At 31.8% G+C, this 22,892-nt stretch overlaps 2 protein-coding genes across 5 annotated transcripts in view; one reads left to right on the top strand and one right to left on the bottom strand.

Annotated features, from left to right (window-relative positions):
• The window catches only part of LOC126964825 (calcium-binding mitochondrial carrier protein Aralar1), a 36,191-nt gene extending 20,566 nt beyond the window's left edge, over nucleotides 1-15,625 (bottom strand). For 2 of the 4 annotated variants that reach the window (XM_050808124.1, XM_050808126.1), the window contains exons 1-6: nucleotides 15,294-15,625; nucleotides 12,991-13,129; nucleotides 12,253-12,429; nucleotides 11,120-11,211; nucleotides 7,570-7,764; nucleotides 5,350-5,588 (exon numbers count right to left, since the gene is read on the bottom strand). In XM_050808124.1, coding sequence (XP_050664081.1) covers nucleotides 5,350-5,588; nucleotides 7,570-7,764; nucleotides 11,120-11,211; nucleotides 12,253-12,429; nucleotides 12,991-13,129; nucleotides 15,294-15,344 — 893 coding nt within the window. In that variant the 5' untranslated portion in view covers nucleotides 15,345-15,625. Of the gene's footprint in view, nucleotides 1-5,349; nucleotides 5,589-7,569; nucleotides 7,765-11,119; nucleotides 11,212-12,252; nucleotides 12,430-12,990; nucleotides 13,130-14,728; nucleotides 14,861-15,289 lie in introns of those variants that run through there. The other 2 variants (XM_050808127.1, XM_050808125.1) reach the window with 2 other exon arrangements.
• Nucleotides 14,839-22,593, top strand: LOC126964828 (oxamate amidohydrolase proenzyme-like). The gene is made up of 2 exons (XM_050808133.1): nucleotides 14,839-14,952; nucleotides 20,505-22,593. Exon 2 carries the CDS (start codon nucleotides 20,531-20,533, stop codon nucleotides 22,106-22,108), a length of 1,578 nt encoding a protein of 525 aa, XP_050664090.1. The 5' UTR covers nucleotides 14,839-14,952; nucleotides 20,505-20,530; the 3' UTR covers nucleotides 22,109-22,593.
• The last annotated feature ends 299 nt before the right edge of the window (nucleotides 22,594-22,892 follow it).

Genomic DNA, 22,892 nt, shown 5'->3' with positions numbered 1-22,892 from the left:
AAACACATTAGATAAAAAATGGCTTAATTAGTTATTCGGGGAGCCATCATATCGAGAAGTGAATCTCTCCCTCGTGTTCCAGAGTCAATATCATCCTGAGGACGCCTCGTGTTTTACCAACTAACTAACCCTATCGTACAGTCGAAAGTTCAGCGAGAATTGATTCTTCGGTGAAGGGCGAGATTAGTTTTAAATTTAAACTAAAAATAACTTAGCGGAATTAACGCTTAAGCTGAGTAGCATCATATTAGCTGTTATAGTTTTAAGGTTTAAGTCAAATTTAACGTTAATAGTAACGCTGAATTTAACATAGACTGTGGAATATGTTGCACCGCCTAACTCCTTGGCATAGTTACAGTTATGTTAAAGAGTGAAATATCAAGTCAATATCGAATATTTTTCTGAAACTTTTCACAAATCGCTATTAAACATTAACAATAGCTTACGACGGTAACGGTTAACAGATAAAATTTGAAGTCATCTTAAAATTTTCAAATGGTTCAACTCATTTTTTGCTTAATCGGGGCATTGACTTGTTTGTTATTGCTAAAGTTAGTTGGTGCAACCCAGCCTAAAGAAATTTTTTAATCATGACAATTTAAATAGTAATTAATAAATTTGTAGTAAATATTATTGCTGTGGTACTTGATGTAAATGTTAATTGTCCAAAGAAATTGATTATCGTGTCAAATGAAGGCCGTAGTAAATATGTGTGAAATTATTAAATAATCTTTTTATCTGAGATATTTAATTAATCTTATCGATTATCCATACTGTGAACACGTGTAGTGTTTTCGTATTGTATTTATAAATAAAAAAATATGCCTTCCTTATCTAAATCGAGTTAAATATAAGTTTTGAACTTCTGTGGTTTTCTACATTTTTTTTTTATTAAAAACTAATAATATGGACCTGAAAATGATTAGATCCGTAGGAGAACTAAATAAAAGGGACATAGCCCAAATGATTGCTTAACTGAGCGACCACGTACCGGAAGACGCAGTGTTGGTAGACCCTGTAGGCAGGCCGGATAATCTGGACAAGATCACCGTAATACGTTGGATGAGGGAAGCGCAGGACCGATAATCAAGGAGATCTTTGGGGGAAGCCAGCAGTCTTCCGGCTGATATGATGCTAATATGATGGTCATCTGAGTGTTTCATATTCAGCTGTTCTGTTAAGTGAGCTATGAAGTGTAAGAGAGATAAAGTGAATCTATGGCCATAAGTTCTCTTTCTAGAACACTGATACATAAATAATGCGTTAATACACTGTCACACATATATTCTTGCCCCAATCTGTGGTATGGCTACAAGAAAACTATATATTTTATACAATATACATACTCAAATTAACATTATAACATAAATACCATGACTCGCGATCAAACATCCATGTTCATCATACTTATTATAAATGGATGCTTCTTTTTTTTATGATAAGGGACGAGGCGAATAGGACGTTCAGCTGATGGTAATTGATACGCCCTACCCATTATTGTAATGGATTCTTGAAAAACACAAAAATTCTGAGCGGCACTACAATTACGCTCGTCACCTCGAGACATAAGATGTTAAGTCTCATTTGCCCAGTAATTTCACTAGCTACGGCGCCCGTCAGATCGTAACACAATAATGCTTACACATTACTGCTTCACGGTAGAAATAGGCGCCGTTGTGTTACCCATAATCTAGCCGGCATTCTATACAAGGGAGTCTCCAACTATAAACCTGCAGAAAAGAGACAGACATTGGCCGTTTAAGCGCGCTGTCTCTTTTTAGAGAGTGATCAATTTAATAAATAAGTTTATATTGCTCAGTCCATGTTGTATGCGCGCTTCCGCATTTTCGTTGCTATCTATAACCCTTATCAATATGATATTGGTAGAAGTATTAAAAAACAATGAATAAGAACATTTTGAAAACGATAACATTATGATTGTCATTGTCATTGTAAAATGTAATGTCACGAGAAATTTCCACAGCATGTAAAAAAGGCCTCCCCCAAGATCGCCATAACGATCGGTCCTGCGCTGCCCTCATCCAACGTATTCCGGCGATCTTGACCAGATCGTCGGTCCATCTTGTGGAGGGCTTACCAACACTACGATTTCGGGTACGTTTCGCGATTCGAGGACTTACTGTTTTATCCGAATTCTAGTCTAATATATAGAATATCCTTAAATAATATATAAACAAACAGATATTACATTAATAATAATATTTTCATTAGATTAATTAAAAGAATTGATAAAAACTTTTGTGTGGTAAAGGTAACTATAACATAAATGACCTTCTTAATGATATCACAGATTGGTAATGGAGCGACCGCCCTCAGGCTATTAAATAGTAAGATTAATTGTACAATATTACTTTGTAAACATATTTTTGTGATGAAATTAAAACCCGCTGAGTTTGTTGCACCCATTCTTCTCAGGTCTGAGGCATTTCATTTTGGAATGCGTGGTAGTTTTTGACTTTCAATAAGCGATGTCACATCCTATTTTGAATAAAAATATTTGAATTTGAATTATCTTATTCATACTTCTTAATATGATTTTTTTGAAAACTTATTTATTTCATATAAAACATTGCTGTGCCCTTGCATGACGCCACATATTGTCAGCCTATCTGACTTGCAATAAAAATAATTTTGATTTGATTTGAAGATTGTGTTCTATAACATATATTTAATAAAAATGGTCTTCGTTTAAGGCCCTTTTACGCTGACCACTGATCGTATCGACATGAAACTACCACCATTCAATGCGAAATTTATCCTAGAAAGTTTATGGCTACTTATTTTTTTAATTCCAACGTTCCTTCCTTTTAAAATTCGCCCAGCGAAGCAGGCGGGAACGGCTAGTCACTTTGTATAGAAAGCATACACGATTGTATTACACAATGGAAATATTGTAATGATAGCAAGATCGATTAAGACATTGCTGATAATTATATCCTCACGCAAGTCTTCTGTAGTCTGTGGTAATCACATAAAACGTAACGTAACAGATAAGCCCGTATCTACAAGCTTATCTCTATTAGATCATCCGGCTTACATAAATGTACGTGGAATTACAACTATTTATTTTAACCTTACGAGTATTGATTATTCACGTGGGCTCACAAAAAATTATTATATGTAAGGTCAAGAGCATGAACCGCCACTTCTCGTACGTTTGACTTACGTGACGAGTAAACTTTTGGAATTATTTTTACAAACATTACGTGTAAGAAGTTTGATGTTAATTTATATTGTTGAATCAAATATTTTGATAAAGTAAATATACATTTACTATATCGTTTATGGTCTTACAAGATCGAAATACAGGACATAGATTAGAGAGATAAAGATAAATTACCTATTTAATAAATTAAAAATTTCTTTTATAGTTCAAAATACAATAAGTTGTTAAGTATTGTTATAGTAGAAAAATAAAGGCTATTCTTATTTTATATTAATTGAAATTATATATTAAATATTATTAATTACAATTCTCGTCCATTGGTTGTGGTTTAGTAAACATATGAGTTACAAGAGCTGGTGTCGAATTTACGTGACGGTGTACGCGCGCATCGTTAAATTGATAATTATTACTATTATTGATATAAATCCACATTGATAATTTTTCCCTAACGCGCCAAAAGAAGTAAACAACAATAATAATTATTATAATAATTAAAATAATCTCTTGGAGACCATGCCTTGTTTAATTGAAAATTGGTCGTCTCCTAACTTGCCAACCAAATATCCATAATTTAAATTAGATGTTATCAAATATGTCTTTGTTTTTTTTAGATAATAATTGATTGAAGATATTATAAACCTAGCAATGATATATAATAAGGTGTGTTCTTATTAAAACGGGGTAATATTTCACACAGAATCATATTATCAACATCGGATCAAAAACATTATGTAAAAAAATTTTTTAAAGGTAATACGTCTAAGAATTTTATATAATTTATTCATTTATTTATTTATTTATTATATACAGACACTTTATCACATAATATTACATTATATTTGGTCCCTACACTAGGCGTAGCCTGTCCTGTAGGCAACCATTTTACATCCTAAGGTTAACAATATGAACCGAAAGGTCAAAAAGTGCACTCTGTATATGTGTGTGTGTACACGTGTGTGTCTCTGGGTGTGTGTGTATGTGTGTGTGTGTGTGTGTGAGGGTGGGTGTGAGTGAGTGTTAGTATCTGCTTAATCATGTTACAAAGTATTAACATTATATGAATGCTAAGCTATCACTTTAAGAATAGCTTCCATGTCTGCATAAGTGAGTGTGTGTAACCATCTCTGTATTTTAAATTTGACCTGATGGACCGAGCAATTTTTAATAGAACATTTTAAATTTACCTTGTTGTATATATATGTATGTAAGAATGGGCTAAATCTACTTGCAAATGTTGTATTTATTATTGGTGTTGGAATCTTGTACGAAAGGCTATCTAGTAGGTTTTTATAATTAGGCAAATTCAAGACCTCCTTATGCATGCTTGTCATAACACGCAAGATAAATATACCTCGGACAGAAAGAAGTTCTAAGTCTTTATATAGTTTATGTGTTGGGTATCTAATAGGTTTTTTAAAAATCACTTTAAGGACAGCTCTCTGTGCTCTTTCTAAGAGTATCATGTGTGAAGTAGCCGCCCCTCCCCATACGGTGATACAATAAGATAATACAGATTGACCGATTGCAAAATAAATGGTTTTTAGCAGATTTAAAGATGCCGAAGCGCGTAAGTTCTTAAAAATATAGATCAGCTTGCGGACTCTTTTCGCTACCCTTTTAAGTACCTATATTCTAAAAATATTTATTTAAACCAAACAAATCTTATAATATAACTGTAAATATACAACTATGATTACATTATATTAAAACTATCAGTATGGGGAAGTGTACCAAGAATACTGGCAAGATTTCTACGTTGGATAGCTAGGCTGATCCCTTGACCGAAATAGCTGCCAGCGCTTGGATTTTCAGTAGCCTTATTGAGGCGCGTACATAATGCTATGTAAGTATATTGTATTATATATGGAGTGGTCCCTCAGGTAACAGATACCAAGGTAGGCCCAAAATGAGATAGAGAGATGACCTTCTTACAGTGGCAGATAAAAACTGGCTGGAGAAAGCAGTTGTGGAAGAAGATTGAGGAGGCATATACCCGGATGAGATCAAGATTATAATTTAAGTAATCACATTAGTTTATGGTATATTTTAAGTTACTAATACATTAAAATATGTAATCTATACTCTTGAATAAATATGATTATTGTTATTATTATTATGTAGGTATGATAATGTCTTTATATAAAAAAATGATATCAACTCACCCGTTGCTATTGTGCATCATATCACACAATGTGAACAATATATCAACTTCCAGCGGAGTAATTTGGCTCATCATCTGGGCAGAGTGGAGAAACTCTTCCTTAGTCACCTCTTGTGACCGGTGTCCGTTGGTTGCGTTCAAGTAAACTCGTTTTATCAACTCCATGTTGTTTAACAGAGAGTTAAAAGCCATGAAGTAAGGAAAGCTGATTTTTCGCTCGCCTTGAGGGAAACCAGAAGCCTGAAGCATATAAGGATACACTGACATTGAAGAATTGAACTATTAGTATTAGGATATCATCTCCACCATCTGGATGTGTGCCGGTCCTCCACAGTGCGGTTTTTCTTTTTTTACGAAAATAAGGGACGAGACGAGCAGGACGTTCAGCTTATGGTAATTGATACGCCCTACCCATTACAATGTAGTGCCGCTTAGGATCTTGAAAAACTCAAAAATTCTCAGCGGCGCTACAATTACGCTCGTCACCTTGAGACATATGTTAAATCTCATTTGCCCAGTAATTTCACTAGCTACGGCGCCCTTCAGAGCGAAACACAGTAATGTTTACACATTACTGCTTCACGGCAGAAATAGGCGCCGTTGTGGTACCCATAATGTAGCCGGCTTCCTGTGCAAAGGAGCCCCCCACTGGTTTTCAAGGAGCTTTCTGTCACGAACTACAAAGCTGTAGAATGAGCTTCGTTTTGCGGTGTTTCGGGGACGATACGACATGGTTACCTTTAATAAAAGCGCGTACACCTTCCTTAAAGGCCGGCAACGCTCCTGTGATTCCTCTGGTGTTGCAAGAGAATGTGGTCGGCGGTGATCACTTAACATTAAGTGACCCATACGCTCGTTGTTTTCCTCTTCCATAAAAAAAATATTCAGAGAACAAACACTATTCATTGGTTACCAGTAAAATTTCAACTACGTTTTTATTACAACAGGGTGGTTTTGAGAAGGGCGGATTGATGGCCAAGTCGGAAACTAGGAGACTTAGAGAAAAGTCGTGAAAGGAGTCATGCCCTAGATTTTTAAGAAAACAATAACTGCATATTTAGTTTTTTTAAATGTCTTGAACTTTTGACGGAAATCGACCCGAATGATTTTTCAAAAAAAATTACAGGATTAATCTTTGCAAAGATATGATATACGAAGAATGAAAGGAAAAGGAAAAATTTTACAAATTTTTTTCATATCTCACTTTTACCTAACAAATAAGTTGCTCAAAATGGCTTCATTTGACTCCAATGCATAAGTTTATACGTCTCTCTACTGACCTTAGTTTGAATAGGAGGTAAGTTTTCTTCCGTGTAAAAATAATAAAACAAAAAACGGGCCGATTTCCGTCAAAAGTGCAAGTAATTTTAAAAAACTAAATATGAAACGAAAACTAAATTTTTAAAAACTGAACTCCTATCACGACTTTTCTTTAAGTCTCGTAATTTAATCACCGCCCTTCTCAAAAAACCCACCGTGTATATAAATAGATAAAGCGATAACTTAGTACCCCTTTTTTTAAATACGCGAACGCATGAGCGTGAAATTAAAACAGTTAACTTTACATTGTGAAGAAGTGCAAAAAGCTATTTTTCTTATATAAAATGCCTTATTACATTAAATTAATTAAAATAAATATAACACACACTACTGCATGAATGGCACCCAACATACATTATACAAATAAACCCTAAAAAAATAATTAAACTTAAAAGAATTATGGTCGAATTTCGACTGCTGGGCGACCTCTAGTTAGTATTAATAAGTCAAGAATAGTTCTTTATCCTATTTTTATAAGAAAAGAGAATTTTTGTTAGTTTTTTTTTTATTGTGAAGTGCAAAATGCTAATTACTAAACAATAAATATACACCAAAATATAAAACCATTGAATAACTACAATAACTATTTAAACAAGAACTTTTTTTTTTTCGATAACTTAACCAACAAAAATAAGAACTAAGGAAAATTTTTGACTGTTTCTACCACACTGTTTCTATCGAATGATTTAATTGTTACTTAATATAGTAGACATATACCTTACATGCATAAATTTATTTAAAGCTATTAAAGTAATTGCTAAAGTAAACTTAAGTAATAACCGTAATAGCTATAGCTAACAAGGGTATCATTATATTTAACAATCTCAAGAAAATATACATTATAATAAAATCCTGAAAAAAAGGGGTTAATTTCCATCAAGTTGATCATGATTAAAATTACCTCAATAACTTTGCTCTTCAAATCCTTAGTGAGAAGGTGGTTCTTAACCGACAGCATAATGTCCCTGAAGTCGCCAACACTGATGAACCCACTGCAGTCCTTGTCGCATTTCTTGAATGCTTCAACTCCATATTCCTCATGGAAGTCATGTAAAAACTGGCTGAATTCTGGATAAGTCACTAGCCGCTTCTTGTCCTAAAATAATTATGTTAACAAAATTTGTTCTTAATATTCATCTCATTGGGATTAATCTTTAATTATATTTTATTGTATACCTAACAGAAAAATAATTATAAAAATATACAAATAAAATATGAAAAACAAAATTTTATGAACGATGCGGGGCTCGAACCAACGACTTCCGGCGTTCCGTGCCGGTGCTCTAACCAACTGAGCTTTTTATTTGTGTATTAATCCTAGAAGTGAGGGTTATCACTTTAAGAACATAACAAATTATAAAAAATAGTTTAAAAAAAAACTAAAAAACAACGCTTTGGTTGAAAAGATAATAGTTGAAATTTAAAATGAACATCAATTCCTGCATTATCGAAAATAGATGAAAAAATTATATAAATTAACAAAAATCTTATTTTTCTAATTGAAAAATGGAATAATATTATCAAATTAATGTATTGTCATCGGTCCTCGATAAATCTACGAAGTTTGAATGAAATCTGGCCGTTTAAAGTGGGTCAAAATCGCGCCGAAATAAGTCGGTTACAAACAAACATACATACACCTGAAGCTAATAAAAAGAGTGTAAAATCATATTTGAATCATGATGAATCCAGTTATTTATTATCTATAGTATATAATTTATTATATATACATAGATTATTTTGGTGATATTGAAATTAGTCTGTCACACTTCATGATTGTGAATTTTAGTCAAAAACTGATAGTTATACGTTATTTAATGTCATAATTCAGGAAGTGGATGTCATTAAAACTGAAACCTACCAGGTGTAACTGTTGCTTTATGTTATGAGTATGGTAGGTACATCACTAGAGCATCTTTAAAGATGGCGGCTTTACTACCGCTAGTCGGAAAGTATATTAAAAGCATAGATCAAATCCGTTATTATTATTTATATTCATAAACCAACCAAGACACTCAACAATCATTCTGTTAAAGAAGATAGTTGGTGAAAAGGATAATTCACTATGTATCCCAGGGACATAACTAACCGCGTGGAAATGGTCGTTTTGGGTAGATTTAATTGCAAGAAAAAGCGGTGAGACAAGATGTTTAACTAGTGGTAAGTATATGCCCTACCCACGACAATGCAGTGCCGCTCAGAAAATATCAAAATCTGAAACCGCTATTTTGACACAAGATCTTAAGTCTCGTTAGCCCAGTTATTTCACTAAATATTGACGGCCATATAACTGAAACAGATATGGCGCATGCACACTTGTCCCACAGGAAGTGTTGAAGAGTTTGGGACATTGTCCTCTCGACACATAAAACACTTTCTAAAAAAAAAGTCATGCTGGAAGAGCGCAAATAAAGTCATAATATTTATTGGCGTTATTTTAATATCTATTGTTACATCATCATTCATCCACATGTAAAAGTATTTGTAATATTTAAATGCGCTAGAAGACACACAAGGAATTATTTAATAATTTATATGTATATAGTCGTCTAGTTCCGATCTTAATCCGCTGGATTATGATTTATGGTCAGTTTTAGAGAGTACGGCTTGCTCTAAGCGCTATGATAATTTGGAATCCCTAAAACAATCCGTACGATTGGCAGTGAAGAATTTTCCCATGAAAGAGTGCGTGCTTCTATTGATAACTGGCCTCAACGTTTAAAGGACCGTATTGTAGCCAATGGAGACCATTTCGAATAAGCTTTTTAAATTTTTAATCGTTTCTTATTTATGTATTAAACTAACACACTGTAAATTAAATGTTATTTGCAATAGAAAATTTCTTTTTTTCTTTTTTCAGTATTTATGGCAAGACTTTAAGAGATAACTACATATTGACTAATGACGGATATCTCTGGAACCATAATGCATAGAGACTTGAAATTTGGTAGGAATATTCCTTTCGTCGAGTAGAGGTCAGCTAAGCTGATTTTAAATTCCACCCGCAAGAGTTTTTTTTTTATTATGAACAGAACAACGTCTGTCGCTTCAGCCAGTAATTTATATTTATTTATAGTCCACAGCCTGTGGATAACCTTATGATCAAGCAAGCATTGCTATCCATACTTTATTGGATCATCAGTAAAGAACTTTTTGTCGAAAGTAAAGTGTATAAAAGTCGATGAAAAAATATATAACGATAATATATAATACTTAATTTAATGATATAGTAATAACATAGTGATAATAATATTTGGACAAAGGTTATCTTTAATGGTGTGTACACCATAACTGATCGCTAAATTGTAAATTACATAACCATTGTGTCATTTAAATGATTTAAATTAATAAGTTAAATTTATAATTAATTGTACTTTCATATTTTATTTTGTTTTTAATGTAGCGATAGTATTAGTTCTATTTTTCAAAAGTAATTAGGGAGTAATTTTTGTTATTTTTATGTTCACCATAATTGTCCAACTGTACATGATGTGGTGTGCTTTAATAAATAAATAAATAACTTCCAATTTTTATTATTCGCTTTTTAATAAAAGTGAGGCACCCCTATCAACATCTACAAATTATTCGATTAAGTGGCTCTCAAAGAATTTAACTCAATTTTGAATAGTTATTCCTACTATCCCAACTATCATTATAAATGTTAATGTACATTTGTTTGACAGACTAGACCTTGGTTAAGGATATAGGCTACCTATAATCGCGAAATAAAGGCTTGAAAGGGTTGAAATATAGAACGGAGGTTTGTATAGAAGTCCGTGTTTATCGAAGATGACACCGTGAATCTTTGTATTTAGGCACTTGATAAGAAATAAATAAATATAATTTGTTCTAGCGTTTTTGAAATTTCGACCTGTGTTGAAATAGGGGATAAAGTTCGTATGGTCCAAACGTCAAGTAAACGAACTAAGGACGTAAGTCCAAACAAATTCGAAAAAAATTTGCTCCAAAAATAGAACACTTAAAAGTTACAGGAGTTACATTTTTACAAAAAATTTATTTGCCATGGGAAACTATACTATGTGAAGTGCTTACGAGCATCAAACTCGCAAAATCTTTATGATTTAGCAAAGGATGGAAAACAAAATAAAGTAGTATTAAAATAAGCAATTTATAGTTAACCATAGCGGTTTAAATTATTCATTGCAATGTATTATAAAAAAATGCTACCCAACCCAAGTAACAATTACAAGCGGACGAAGTCGTTGGTAAAAGCTAGTATCAAAATAAAAGTACTCTAAGTTAGTCCTTACAACAAGAGCATTTTACCAGTGAAAGTCCAGTCGAAATCAACAATTTTTTTTACTCATATGCAGTCAGTAAAACGGAGACATCAATTTTAGTTAGTTAATGTTTAGACAAAATAAATATCTTCGCACAAACTAAAAGTAATGAGATCAAAAAGTGAAAACAATATAATATAAGTAAATTACCTTGCCAAAATATAACCGGACAAATGTGCTTTCCATGTTAAAAGGCAGTTTCTTGTGTAATGCTGTCTTTTGCATGACATCCGCAAACTCCTCTGAAATTCACCCATTTCATGTTTACTATATCCCACAAATTTATGACCAAACACATTTCATAGAGAGAATTCAAGAAAATTTTTTGAAATCTCATAAAACTATACACTTTCAGCCTTACAAATAAACTTGGTTTAAAGTTTTACCTGAGAATAAACCAAAAATATGCAAGATACATATTACTGACAACACTGTCAATACAATGATAATTCTGAAGTTTTTCGAATATCAGGCAGCCTTGTAAATAAACATGGGCAACATTATATGTTTGAATAAAAGTAAAATGTCTATTTGTAAACATTTTAAATATTCTTGGTTTGTTTCTCAGGTATAACTTTATACCAAAGTTTAATTTTAAGGCTGTTTATATATTACATAAAGTAGACTGTTATAACATAATATTAAAAATTATAATACTCGAAACAAACATAAACTCGCAATTCCATCTACTAGGCTCCGTAAAATTGCTAAATCTTTTAAAGTGGATTGTGTTATATTTTATAATAAACTCCCAAATGATATTAAAATATTATCTATTAAAAAATTTAAATGTACCGTAAAAAATAAATTAACATCTAAGGCCTTTTATAATGTAAAAGATTATTTGAATGATAAAGATAGTTGAAATTAATGTTCTAAATTTTGTTATACTCATTTGAATGATATTGTAACTTTTGTACTTCATCCTGACTTGCACTAAATAACTTATAAAGTTTTACAGTGAATAAAGTTTTTTTGACTTTGACCAATTATTAATTGGACATAATTCCAGAAAAACGATCCAAACCACAATCATGTTGAAATTGAGATAGGAACACAACACCGGACATGTGATTCAAGCGTTTCATTTCAATCAACAGACTGATAAAAAATAGCAACCCTACTGTCACTCTTTAAATAACATCATGACTAAGTAGCCCAACCCACATGTATGTAATACACTAATATTTATTAAACTTTAAACACAAACTTCCTAAAATGTGATGTTTGTGGCTTGGAACATTTTTCAGGAACTACGTCCAATTGATGTTCAAATTTCTTACCAAATGCAACAAGGCCATTTCCATTTGTGTCAAAAAGTTGGAAGGCTGTTTTATATAGGGCATCTGGGACACACAAGAGGCCTTCAAAAGCTTGGAATTCAGAAAATGAGATGAACCCATCTTTATCCATGTCCACAATCCCTGCGATAAGTTTGACTGATTCCTTATTGTAGTCATCTGCAAAAGGAAGAAAAAATAAAATATTAAATTGCAGTAAAAGTGAATTTCATTATTAAAAAATTAAATGAATCACCCCATTACTTATGAAATTAGAGGTAAGTATCATTTATTCAAAAAGATTGTATTTCAAAAATAGTATTTAACCTTTGTTAAATATCTTAAGCCTTCACTACTTTTCTTCCTTCTTTTGCCAAAATGAGAAAGTTTCTCCTCTGAGTATACGGTTTGTTTTTCACAGAATACATAAAAAACACTTTAAACAAATAATATGCAATAATGATACTGACACAAGCAACTCCATAGTTTAGATTTTTTTAAATTAGTACACACAATAATAATTTATTCTGGAGTCTTGCAGGTTGAGCACTATTGATTAAAAAATTTGTTTCTGTGACACATTGTACCCGTTCTTCTTGGGTCTGAAGCATATATTTTAAAATGAGTGGAAGATGATGATCAATAACTGACTTAAAATGATGATTAAAAATATATAAATATGAATATTCACCCAGAACAGACCTGACTTTACCTATGAATAACCAAAAAAAGTTTACTTACCTTCATTGAATAGTCCAAGAAAATTCCGGACAAAGTCTTCACTGGTGATATATTTTTCACCATTTTTTTCTACTGAAGCATATCTTAAGAATATTTCTCTTAGCCGTTCTGTATCAGCCCGTTTTAAGTAACCGGCCCCCTGCAACAATACAATCAACCCAAAACTTTTAATATGACTTTACACACTACTTACTTAAATATGAAAACTATGTATTTACATTACATTAAACTATATAACTATTTAGTTTAATTTTTTATTATTGTCAAAATAAAATAATAAATAACCTGTTTTATTAATTTGAATACTGATTCGAATGTTTTTCGTTTTGAATTTGAATGGCCACATGTTGAGAGATAGCCAGGAGAAATGGAGCAAAATTGTCACTAATTGGTATCCGAGAGGTTGCACATGGAGCCAGAGGAGACCTCGAACAAGATGGGAGGATGAACTCAAAATCACAGCGGGCCCGAACTGGAGAAGTGTGACCCACGACAGACTCCAATTGAAAGAGCTAGAGGAGTCCTTTGCCAATAAGTGCACTGAGTTAAGAGACTCTAACTCAGAATAAAAGGGCAAAATAGAATTTACATTACATTAAAGTCAAAATAAAACAATAAATAACCTGTTTTATAAATTTGAATACTCATTGGAAAACCTGAGTATAATTCAAGGTTTTCAAATGAGGGTGTTTTATTAAAAATTAAAATAGTTTACAGTTAGGAGAACAGTAACAGCAAAAAAATGACAATATTAAGTTGCATTTGCAACAAATCAGTCTTTCATTCATGTGTATTAGTAATAAAGTTATGTTGAGATCAGACCATTAATATATAATTTGGTAAACCTATGATTACTTATTAATGATTGTTTGATATACATAATTACCAAGTAGGTTTTAATAGATAATACTGTTTATACAACAATTCTAATTAGTTTGTTAACATATTAATAGACACTAATCACCAGAATTACAAAATATTACATAAACTTTCTTCAAGATTATTTTTAACACTAGTGCATTGTCAGTGGTAAGTACATTGTTACTTATAAAAGTGCAGTGAATATACTTACAAAAACCATTTTGGTGGATGTTTTATTATAATAAACACAGTTGTTATATTTTGTCTGTGAATTTTACACACTCTTTTCACTAAAGTTGCTATACGTCTGACACTACTAAGTTTTTTTTGGTGTATTTGGTAAGTATGTGATAAAATATTTAATGTTGATTGTATAACTTATGTTGCCCATGACAAGTACGTAAATAATTTATATTTATACTCTGGCACTCAAAGTATGGGACAGTTAAATGAGGTCACAATAAGTTATCATGTCATATAAATAAATTATTAACATCATTTATCACAATATATATATAATATAGATAAATTAACATTTGGCATATTTTCTAAACGTAGAAGAATGGAATTCATAGAACAAGATTATTTATATTATTAGATTGAAAGATAAGAACATTGGAAAAGTACTAGCATTTTAATAGATTAACTAGTACTATTAAGATAATTAATAATTTAGATTAATTTCAGTTTGAATTTGCAGTAGGTATTTAAATTAAATGATAACTCTTAAATTTAATAATATAACTTTGATCTAACTGGATTATGTGCACATAATATTTACAACTAAACTTTATTCTTCACACTTGAACAGGTTATTTTTTGATAAATTATGATGCAGTAGACTTAAGTTATAGACAACTTATAAAAATATTATTACCCGTTTGGATGACATTTTATCTTGGAGTTTCAAATAGGACTAAAGTTATTATCATAACAGGTTGACGTAACAGATAAAAATATTATCTTGTTTGAATAAAAAATATTATCATTTTGTGGACTTCTCCTCATCATCAATCAGTTACCTATTGTGCCACATTGTAGTTTTAACAATAATTCTACCACAAAATACATCGAATTAAATAGAAATTTGTACAAAAGAAGGTAAGGCACGAAATAAATTTAATAAAATAATATTTAATAATTTACGAATTGTATAGCTACAAAATTCGTTCTAAGCTCTAAGGTCAAATAGGTTAGGTTTGATTACCTAACAGGTCTCTTTATTCTCGTAGTAATAAATTTAAATTTGGAACCTTTTATCAAATTGAATTGAGAACTTGGATGGGCTTCTTATATTCAAGGACAGTCAAGTCAAGGACATTCTCGGAACAAAACACCGGAAAAATTATACAAGCAATATATAGTGTATTTACTTGCTTTTGACATCGAAATTGGATAACTACGACTAACCATACAATAAACACCTGTAAAAACTTACCCACCTCTTGACAGCTGGCCTGAGTTATTATGGAGTTAGACAAGAACTTAAACATTACAGCTGTAGTTTTGTGTCACTAAACAGTAATTCACCAATAATTATATATATTACAGCACAGGTCGGAAATAGTGTAAAGTTCGTTTGCCTTGATTGCGTCACAATATTACGAATTTTAGTGTTTTGTGTCTATTTTTGCTATTAACCACGCATCACCTTCATGATAAAGTTCGGAATTCGTAGTTCGCTCGTTCAACGTTCTTCTAGCCTCTTCGCAGTTCGCACTTCGCAATTATTCACATTCGCAAGCTACCCCCGTCACCCGTACGCCGTACCTTGCCCACCACACAATGTCAATTTATTCGCGTCAAAAGTGAAAACTTCAAGCATCGCTCAAATGACATTTTCAATGTCAAGCTAATTTGTCTACGTCAATTGTCAAACTATGTGTGTACTTTATAGCAGACTTCAGCTAACTGCTAATCTATCTACCTACATCTAGCGTTATTTAATCCCACAAAAAATAAACGAAATAAGAAAGTATTAACTGTCCTGCCCTATCGAATTTCTGTACAAAAAAATGCACAAAACCGAGCTAGGGGGATGTAAGAGCAGAAATAGAACAAATCCAGATTTTTTTCACATTCTTTGTTTCTCTGTCTGTTTGTACGGGCTAATGCCCTAAACTGTTGGACCGATTTAATTGAAATTTTCCATGATCGTACCATACAACCCCGGTCAATATCTTTTCATCTCGGGATTGTAATAAACTTAGTAACTTATACTACGTAGTACACAACGACTAATGCACATAATTTAATAAAATTTGGCGTGTTGATACCATATATTGCCCCCAAAATCTGGGATTAAATGTTTAGATTTGCAAGGGCGACATCTCAAGTCATTTCCTAACAATAATGCAATTACTGGGGTTGATACTTGCGCAAGTTATCAAGTATAGTAGATACTGTAGATGGAGCCACAACCTGAGGTTGAGATGTATAGAGCGTACTTAGACTTCGCTCAGATAATACTTACGTCAAACTTACCTGAGAGTATGCTTAGCATAATCTTTGATTACGTTTTTGTAGCCATTTGACAGCTGAAATTATACTGAGCTTAAGCTAAGACAGCCCAGTGCAAAAGTGAAGTTTGCGTTTTATCACACTCAGCTAAGTTTTACGTAAGTAAAGTCTGAGAAAACGCTCTATAGATTTCAGATCACTCGGCCTGTTGGCTCAATTACTAAAAGTGCTCGGATGGAGTCCGAGAGGTGCGGGTTCAAGTACCGCATGGTCCATGAATTTTGGTACTTACAAATTAATTAATTTATATACTTAAATTCGTATAATTTAATTCATTTAATTAATTTATAAATATAATTAATTTATCTAATTAACTAATTAATTTTTATTTAATGTATGAATTAAATTTGTACATTAATGTTTTATTTTATTCTTGGTAATTGTATTTAAGACCAGCTTAAGTATACTCACAAAAATTAGCGATTTTAATTCTTAATCTAACATTTAAAAACATTAACGTTGGTTCAAAAAACTTAACTTATTTATCTTAGCATCTAAAAGTATATTTTCTTACCCAAGGGATTACGTTTGGTGCTCTAGCTTTTTGAGACATACCTACCTACATAAAGATATCAAAATATTTTAACATAGCAAATTAACAATACCATGACATAATTTCTTAAAAATAAAAATAGAAAATTTAATTAACAAATTATTATAGTACACCTACCTATACCAACTCAATGGTACCTACAACAAGTAAAACGCAAACCTAAATATTAATCAATACAAGCTCCACTCACAAAAATAGTTAAAATAGGAAATTAAATAATAATATGTAATAAAATTTTAAGTATAATGTTTGCAATCAAAATAGTGTTTAAATAGCTGTGGTAAAATTTAAATCTTCATATTTTGTATCGTAGGCCTACAAAATAGGCTTTCATGAAAACTTTTTACAAAATGGTTTCATTGTCTATTTGCAACTAAATCATTGAAAGTGATTTTACCCGATATCAAGAAAAATAATAAGTAGTAGTAAATAAGTCTTACCTACTTGAAAAAATTCTTAGGATTGGTCACAATATTATGATAATATTTTATTAAATTTGTATTTGTGTCTTAATCAGAATGTTAAGAAAATATCGACATCCTTGTGAAGTAGGTAGAAAACAGCGAGATTTCTAGACGTTAGGTAGGTATGCAGAACAACATTAAAATGCTGTTTTTAGTAACAAAAAGAAGAATGTAATAGGTAATAGATTGATGATGATTGATGACTACCACAAAATCAAATAAGAAAGCTATGCTTCCTAAATTATTTTTTTTATTTATGAACTATCACGGAGCGCACGCGATGCCAGATTTTTTATGACAAAATTTTTCACACCTTGGTTTATATTATTGCATTTTTATTAGGGTACCCTATTTTTTTTTTTTGATAATGTAATATAGCCTATGTCACTCAGTGAAGATTTTATTTGTTGTCCAGTAGTTTTCGTGTGAAAACATAACATACAAACATACATACAAAACACAAATTCTTCCTCTTTATAATATTATTCATAGAATAATAACGCTCAGAACGATAATTTCATTCATGGTTCCTGTCAATATAGAAGTAACATTATAATTAATATGTGCGTGAGTGTCACGTACTTACATTCGCCAACAACACAGACAGCCAAATAATGTTGCAAGTGAATAGACATTTCCCTAAATCAGTAAATTATAATAAATACTAGATTATATTAAATAAGAAAGAAGAAATAAAATAAAAATTAAGAATTTAATAAAAACATCACGTATTTAATTATTATTGCAACAATTTTTGAAGTGTGTGTAAAGAAGTTCTTTAGAATCGTTGTTATTTGAAACTCGATGAAATGAAAAAGCGAGACGATAAAGGCGCCGTTCCCAGCTATATCCGAGGTTTTTTAGGGTGCAGAGAACGATATCCATATTGTTAAAATCATAAATTCGCGTGGCGGACATCATGGATTAAAAAAAAAAGAAAATGGCGCGCAACCAAAAATCGCAACGATTTGCTATAAAATTTCTTTCTCATACGTCGATAAAGAAGTTTCACTTCAACATACCGACGTATTGAGAACCTTCTTTTCTGAAGTCGGTTAAAAAGAGTGCCCGTTAATGTTCCCACGATCTCAACTTTTTCCAAACATATGGTGAATTCAGTAATTTAAGAGAAATATTTATAGTGACTATTCAAAGCGCTTAGTTTAAGCCTAATTTAATTAAGATTATTTGACTTTGACTTTGAATACTTATAACATTATGTGGCGTCGTACTCTCGTCGTAGCCTCCTTTCAATATCTACCAATAAACACATAAGTTTATCCCAGCGGAGGAATTCGGGGTATATAGTCAGCACTTTAATAGCTGGCAACATATTCTTTCAATGGCGTCTGTTTTGTTTACAAAATATTTTGCTGTTTTTAAGAATGTATAAGCTTAAATTAAAAGTTGTGAAATAGTATTTAGGCGTGACATGTGATATTCTCATCATAATTTTTATTATAAGACGCTTTGTGACATTTCACTGAACAGTTAGTAAATTTTTCAATTAAATTTCGCGCACTGATTGTCCTGAAAGTTGACAGAATGACACTGACGCGGCGGGAAACGTATTATTCTATGATATTATTAGTTTAGATAAAAATTAAGACATTTATCTTTCTTACTTTTTTTATGTGAGGTTTTCAACGTTTTAATATTATCTCCACCGCCTGCAATACATATTTACTATATAAAATAATTTACTCATATACCATCTAGTAATTTCAATGATTAACTAATAAACTAACTAATGTAAATGCTTAGGGACATAAATAAATAACTTGTTTTCTGTTATAGAAGACGATCAATGCACAAATTCAAAGTCAAATAAACTTTATTCAATTAGACTCAAATTAAGCGCTTTTGAATAGTCACTATAACTTTTCCTTTTAAGTTACTCAATCAACCATAATATTATGTTCGGAAAAAAGTAGAGCTCGTGAGAAGACAATCAATTTTCAATCAATAGATTATTTTACAATAGCTGTATAATATACAATACAAAATGGTAAAGGTGCTGCATTCAATGTATGAATTGTTTAGTTGAAGGCGTTTTAAATACCAAATATTTAATAAAAAGTAATAAAGAATATACAATATAAATTATCATATATTGGATGCACCGACCTTTAGAGCTTGAATTCATTGTTTGTGTAAGGATGCTTCGTGAATATGATGGTCGCGGTTACTGTCATCATTATTAGGTTGCCCAGGAGCATCTATTTTCCATACTTCTTTATCCTCTATATATTTCTTAATCGTATAGTAAGTAGGCTTTTTAGCAGGAGATAGAGATGTAATATTATTTGGAATTTTATTAAAGAACTGTACACAGATAGGCATTATAACTAATAATAAAAATCTTAAATCTTAGGAAAATGTACGTCATCATTATAAAAATAATAATTTAATTCATTCAATTATATATAACCGCAACCATCATTTAATTATAAAATTGTTTCAAATGAACTATGAACTGTTAATTAAAATTTATGAAGTTATTGTTATAGGGGTCTTGCGAAGACCCAGGTTGCTAGTTTGTAATAATACAAGTTTCAGCTTTCCTAACTTGTTAATTAAATATAAATAAAGCGTTGCTGTTTGAGATTTCTAAAAAACACTCGTAATGTATTTGTAGCTCTTTTGCGGTTGTATTTAGTTTTTTAAAGAAAATGAATATCAGAGCTAAATCTATTTTTATTCAAGTATTTTGAAGTATTCAATTGGTCTTTTTTTCAGCGAACTTACAGTCTTTTCAAATGATATATACTTACATAATTTAGCTTAGGAAAAATGGTTATCGACAATACAAGTAGAACACAGCAAAAAAATCTAGGATAGACGCAAATTGTAGATCTAGAAAAAATTTGAAAATGAACTAAAAATAGTACCATTAATATTTTTCAATCAAACTATGAAACATATCAACTTCTTAAAGAACCCTGTTGTATAAGATAATAGTTCTTCTGAAATAAGTTTTCTTTGAATAGTTAGTAAGACACAAAACTATAGAAAATAATTTTGCGGGAACCGGATGATTTGATTGGAATTCTTAATTTGATTCTTCAATTATTTATAAGTGAGGGTAAGTTGACATAATGGTTGTATTGTTTCAGACAAACAAACTCTACGAGGTACTACTATGGACTTTAGTGTTATGGCGCAGGGTGGCATGGTGGTAACGCCCCACCATCTAGCATCTCAAACTGCGATTATGATACTGCGGCAAGGTGGCACAGCGATAGAAGCAATGGTGGCAGCAGCCGCTACAATAGCCGTTGTGTACCCGCATATGAATTCTATAGGTGGAGATGGTTTTTGGCTTATCGTACCGCCTAATGGTGTCCCAGTGGCAATAGAAGCATGTGGAGCTGCAGGCAGTCTAGCCAATCTAGATTTCTTTAAAGATATGAAATACATACCTCATAAGGGTCCAAAATCTGCAATAACAGTAGCTGGTACAATTGGCGGTTGGGCAGAAGCACTAAATTATGCTACGGAAAATGGCCACAAAACAATTCCTATATCTGAATTATTAGCAGATGCAATAAAGTACGCAGAACAGGGATTTCCAATATCATCTAGCCAAGAACGAGGTAACAAAAGGTATAATACCACATATTCAAACAAGGAGTTCAAACATACGTTTAAGCCAGATATCATGAGATTGGGTGACGTGTTGTACCAAAAAGAACTTGCAAATACATTGAAACAGCTGGCAAATGATGGCTTGGACAGTTTTTATAGAGGTGATTTAGCAAAAGTTTTAGTAGAAGACATGGCTGCTCTTGGGATGCCTATAACTGAAGCAGATCTTGCAAATTATAAAGCAATTAGGAGAACACCATTAAAACTACAGCACACAAGTGGAGAACTTTTTAATTTACCTCCGCCAACTCAAGGTGTACTTTCGCTGTCTATATTGGGTATGCTTGATGAATTACATATTGACGGTAAAAATGAAAGTCAATTTGTACATGCTGCTGTTGAAGCTACAAAGCAAGCTTTTCTATTAAGGGATAAATATATTACGGACCCTAAATATATGACCGTAAATGCTCAATCGTTGCTTTCAAATCAATCAATAAATAAAATGACCCAGCAGATTAATTTAGCTTATGCATCTTCAGAAGGAAAAGGAGTTGGTCCTGGGGATACTATATGGATGGGTATAATGGACAATAAGGGCTATTCAGTTTCATTTATTCAAAGCATTTATCATGTCTACGGAAGTGGTGTAGTTTTACCAAAGACAGGGATCTTGTGGCAAAATCGTGGAATTTCGTTTAATTTAAAAAAATATCATATAAGATGCTTAGAGCCGGGAAAGAAACCATTCCATACATTGAACCCAGCAGCTGCCTTACTGAATGATGGCCGAATAATGATTTACGGTTCCCGTGGAGGTGATGGCCAACCGCAGTATCAAGCTGCCATCTTCCACAGATACGTTGTTCAAAGGATGAATTTAGAACAATCAGTGTTTGCGCCAAGGTGGTTATATGGACCAACTCAAGACCATGAAAACTATACGTTAGAAATTGAGAGTAGATTTAGTGAAGAAACAATAAATGAACTTAAAGCTTTAGGACACAATGTCAAATTGTTACCAGACTTTTCTGAGGATGTAGGACAAGCCGGTGCGTTAGTCAGACACAAAAATGGAATCTTAGAAGGTGCTTGGGATCCTAGAAGTAATGGTTTTGCTGTTGGTTTCTGATATTTAGTGTTTGCAAAGAATATTATAAAAATGGAATATAATCCACTTTTTACATTTGCAAATGATTAAATAGCTTCCTAAATATTACTTATATTAAATAATGCAATACGTACATAAGTTTTACAAATCGCTCTTTTGTTTTGTTTGTAATACTTTTATTTAACAAAATCTGATCTGAAGTAATACTCACTCAATACTTTTGTAAATTAAGTACTATTCCTACCTCAATGAATAAGGGATAAATCGTTGCCATCGCAAGCATCATATTTAAAAAAATAGATTGCAGCATGGTAATTAACGATAGTCGCTCGAATATAGTTCTTAATTTAAATATTGTAATATTGTATTATTATTAGTTGTATTGTAGTTTAAACTTCTTGAATCTAATCTTATTTGAATCAATGCTCATCTACAACTTTATTATTATAATTTAAGTAAATAATCGTATTATATACTGAAGAATAATAAACGATACACAACACAAATGTGACTTATTCTACCCTCGAGTCCTTCATAATGTGTAAAATAATAATTATAGGACTCAGTCCCAAAGCTGTCAAACAATATAACTGGGAACTGTCACGTTGACCCAAAAGTTAGCGAATTGCTTAATACGCGAAGTGTCTAATAAGCCTTGAATCCTCAAATGAAGACGAATGCGTCCACTTCATTATTCTGAGAGTTTAATTTAGCGTCCTCCGACGATTTATCCGCATTAGCACCAGTCGGTGACAAATTAAAGGATTTATTGTGTTTTTATTCTGTTTAGTTTTATATTTTCACT

This window comes from Leptidea sinapis, chromosome 6, assembly GCF_905404315.1.
Source record: "Leptidea sinapis chromosome 6, ilLepSina1.1, whole genome shotgun sequence".
Classification (NCBI taxonomy): Eukaryota; Metazoa; Arthropoda; class Insecta; order Lepidoptera; family Pieridae; genus Leptidea; species Leptidea sinapis.
Note: the sequence above shows the minus strand (reverse complement) of the source record. Positions and strands in the feature narration are given on the sequence as shown.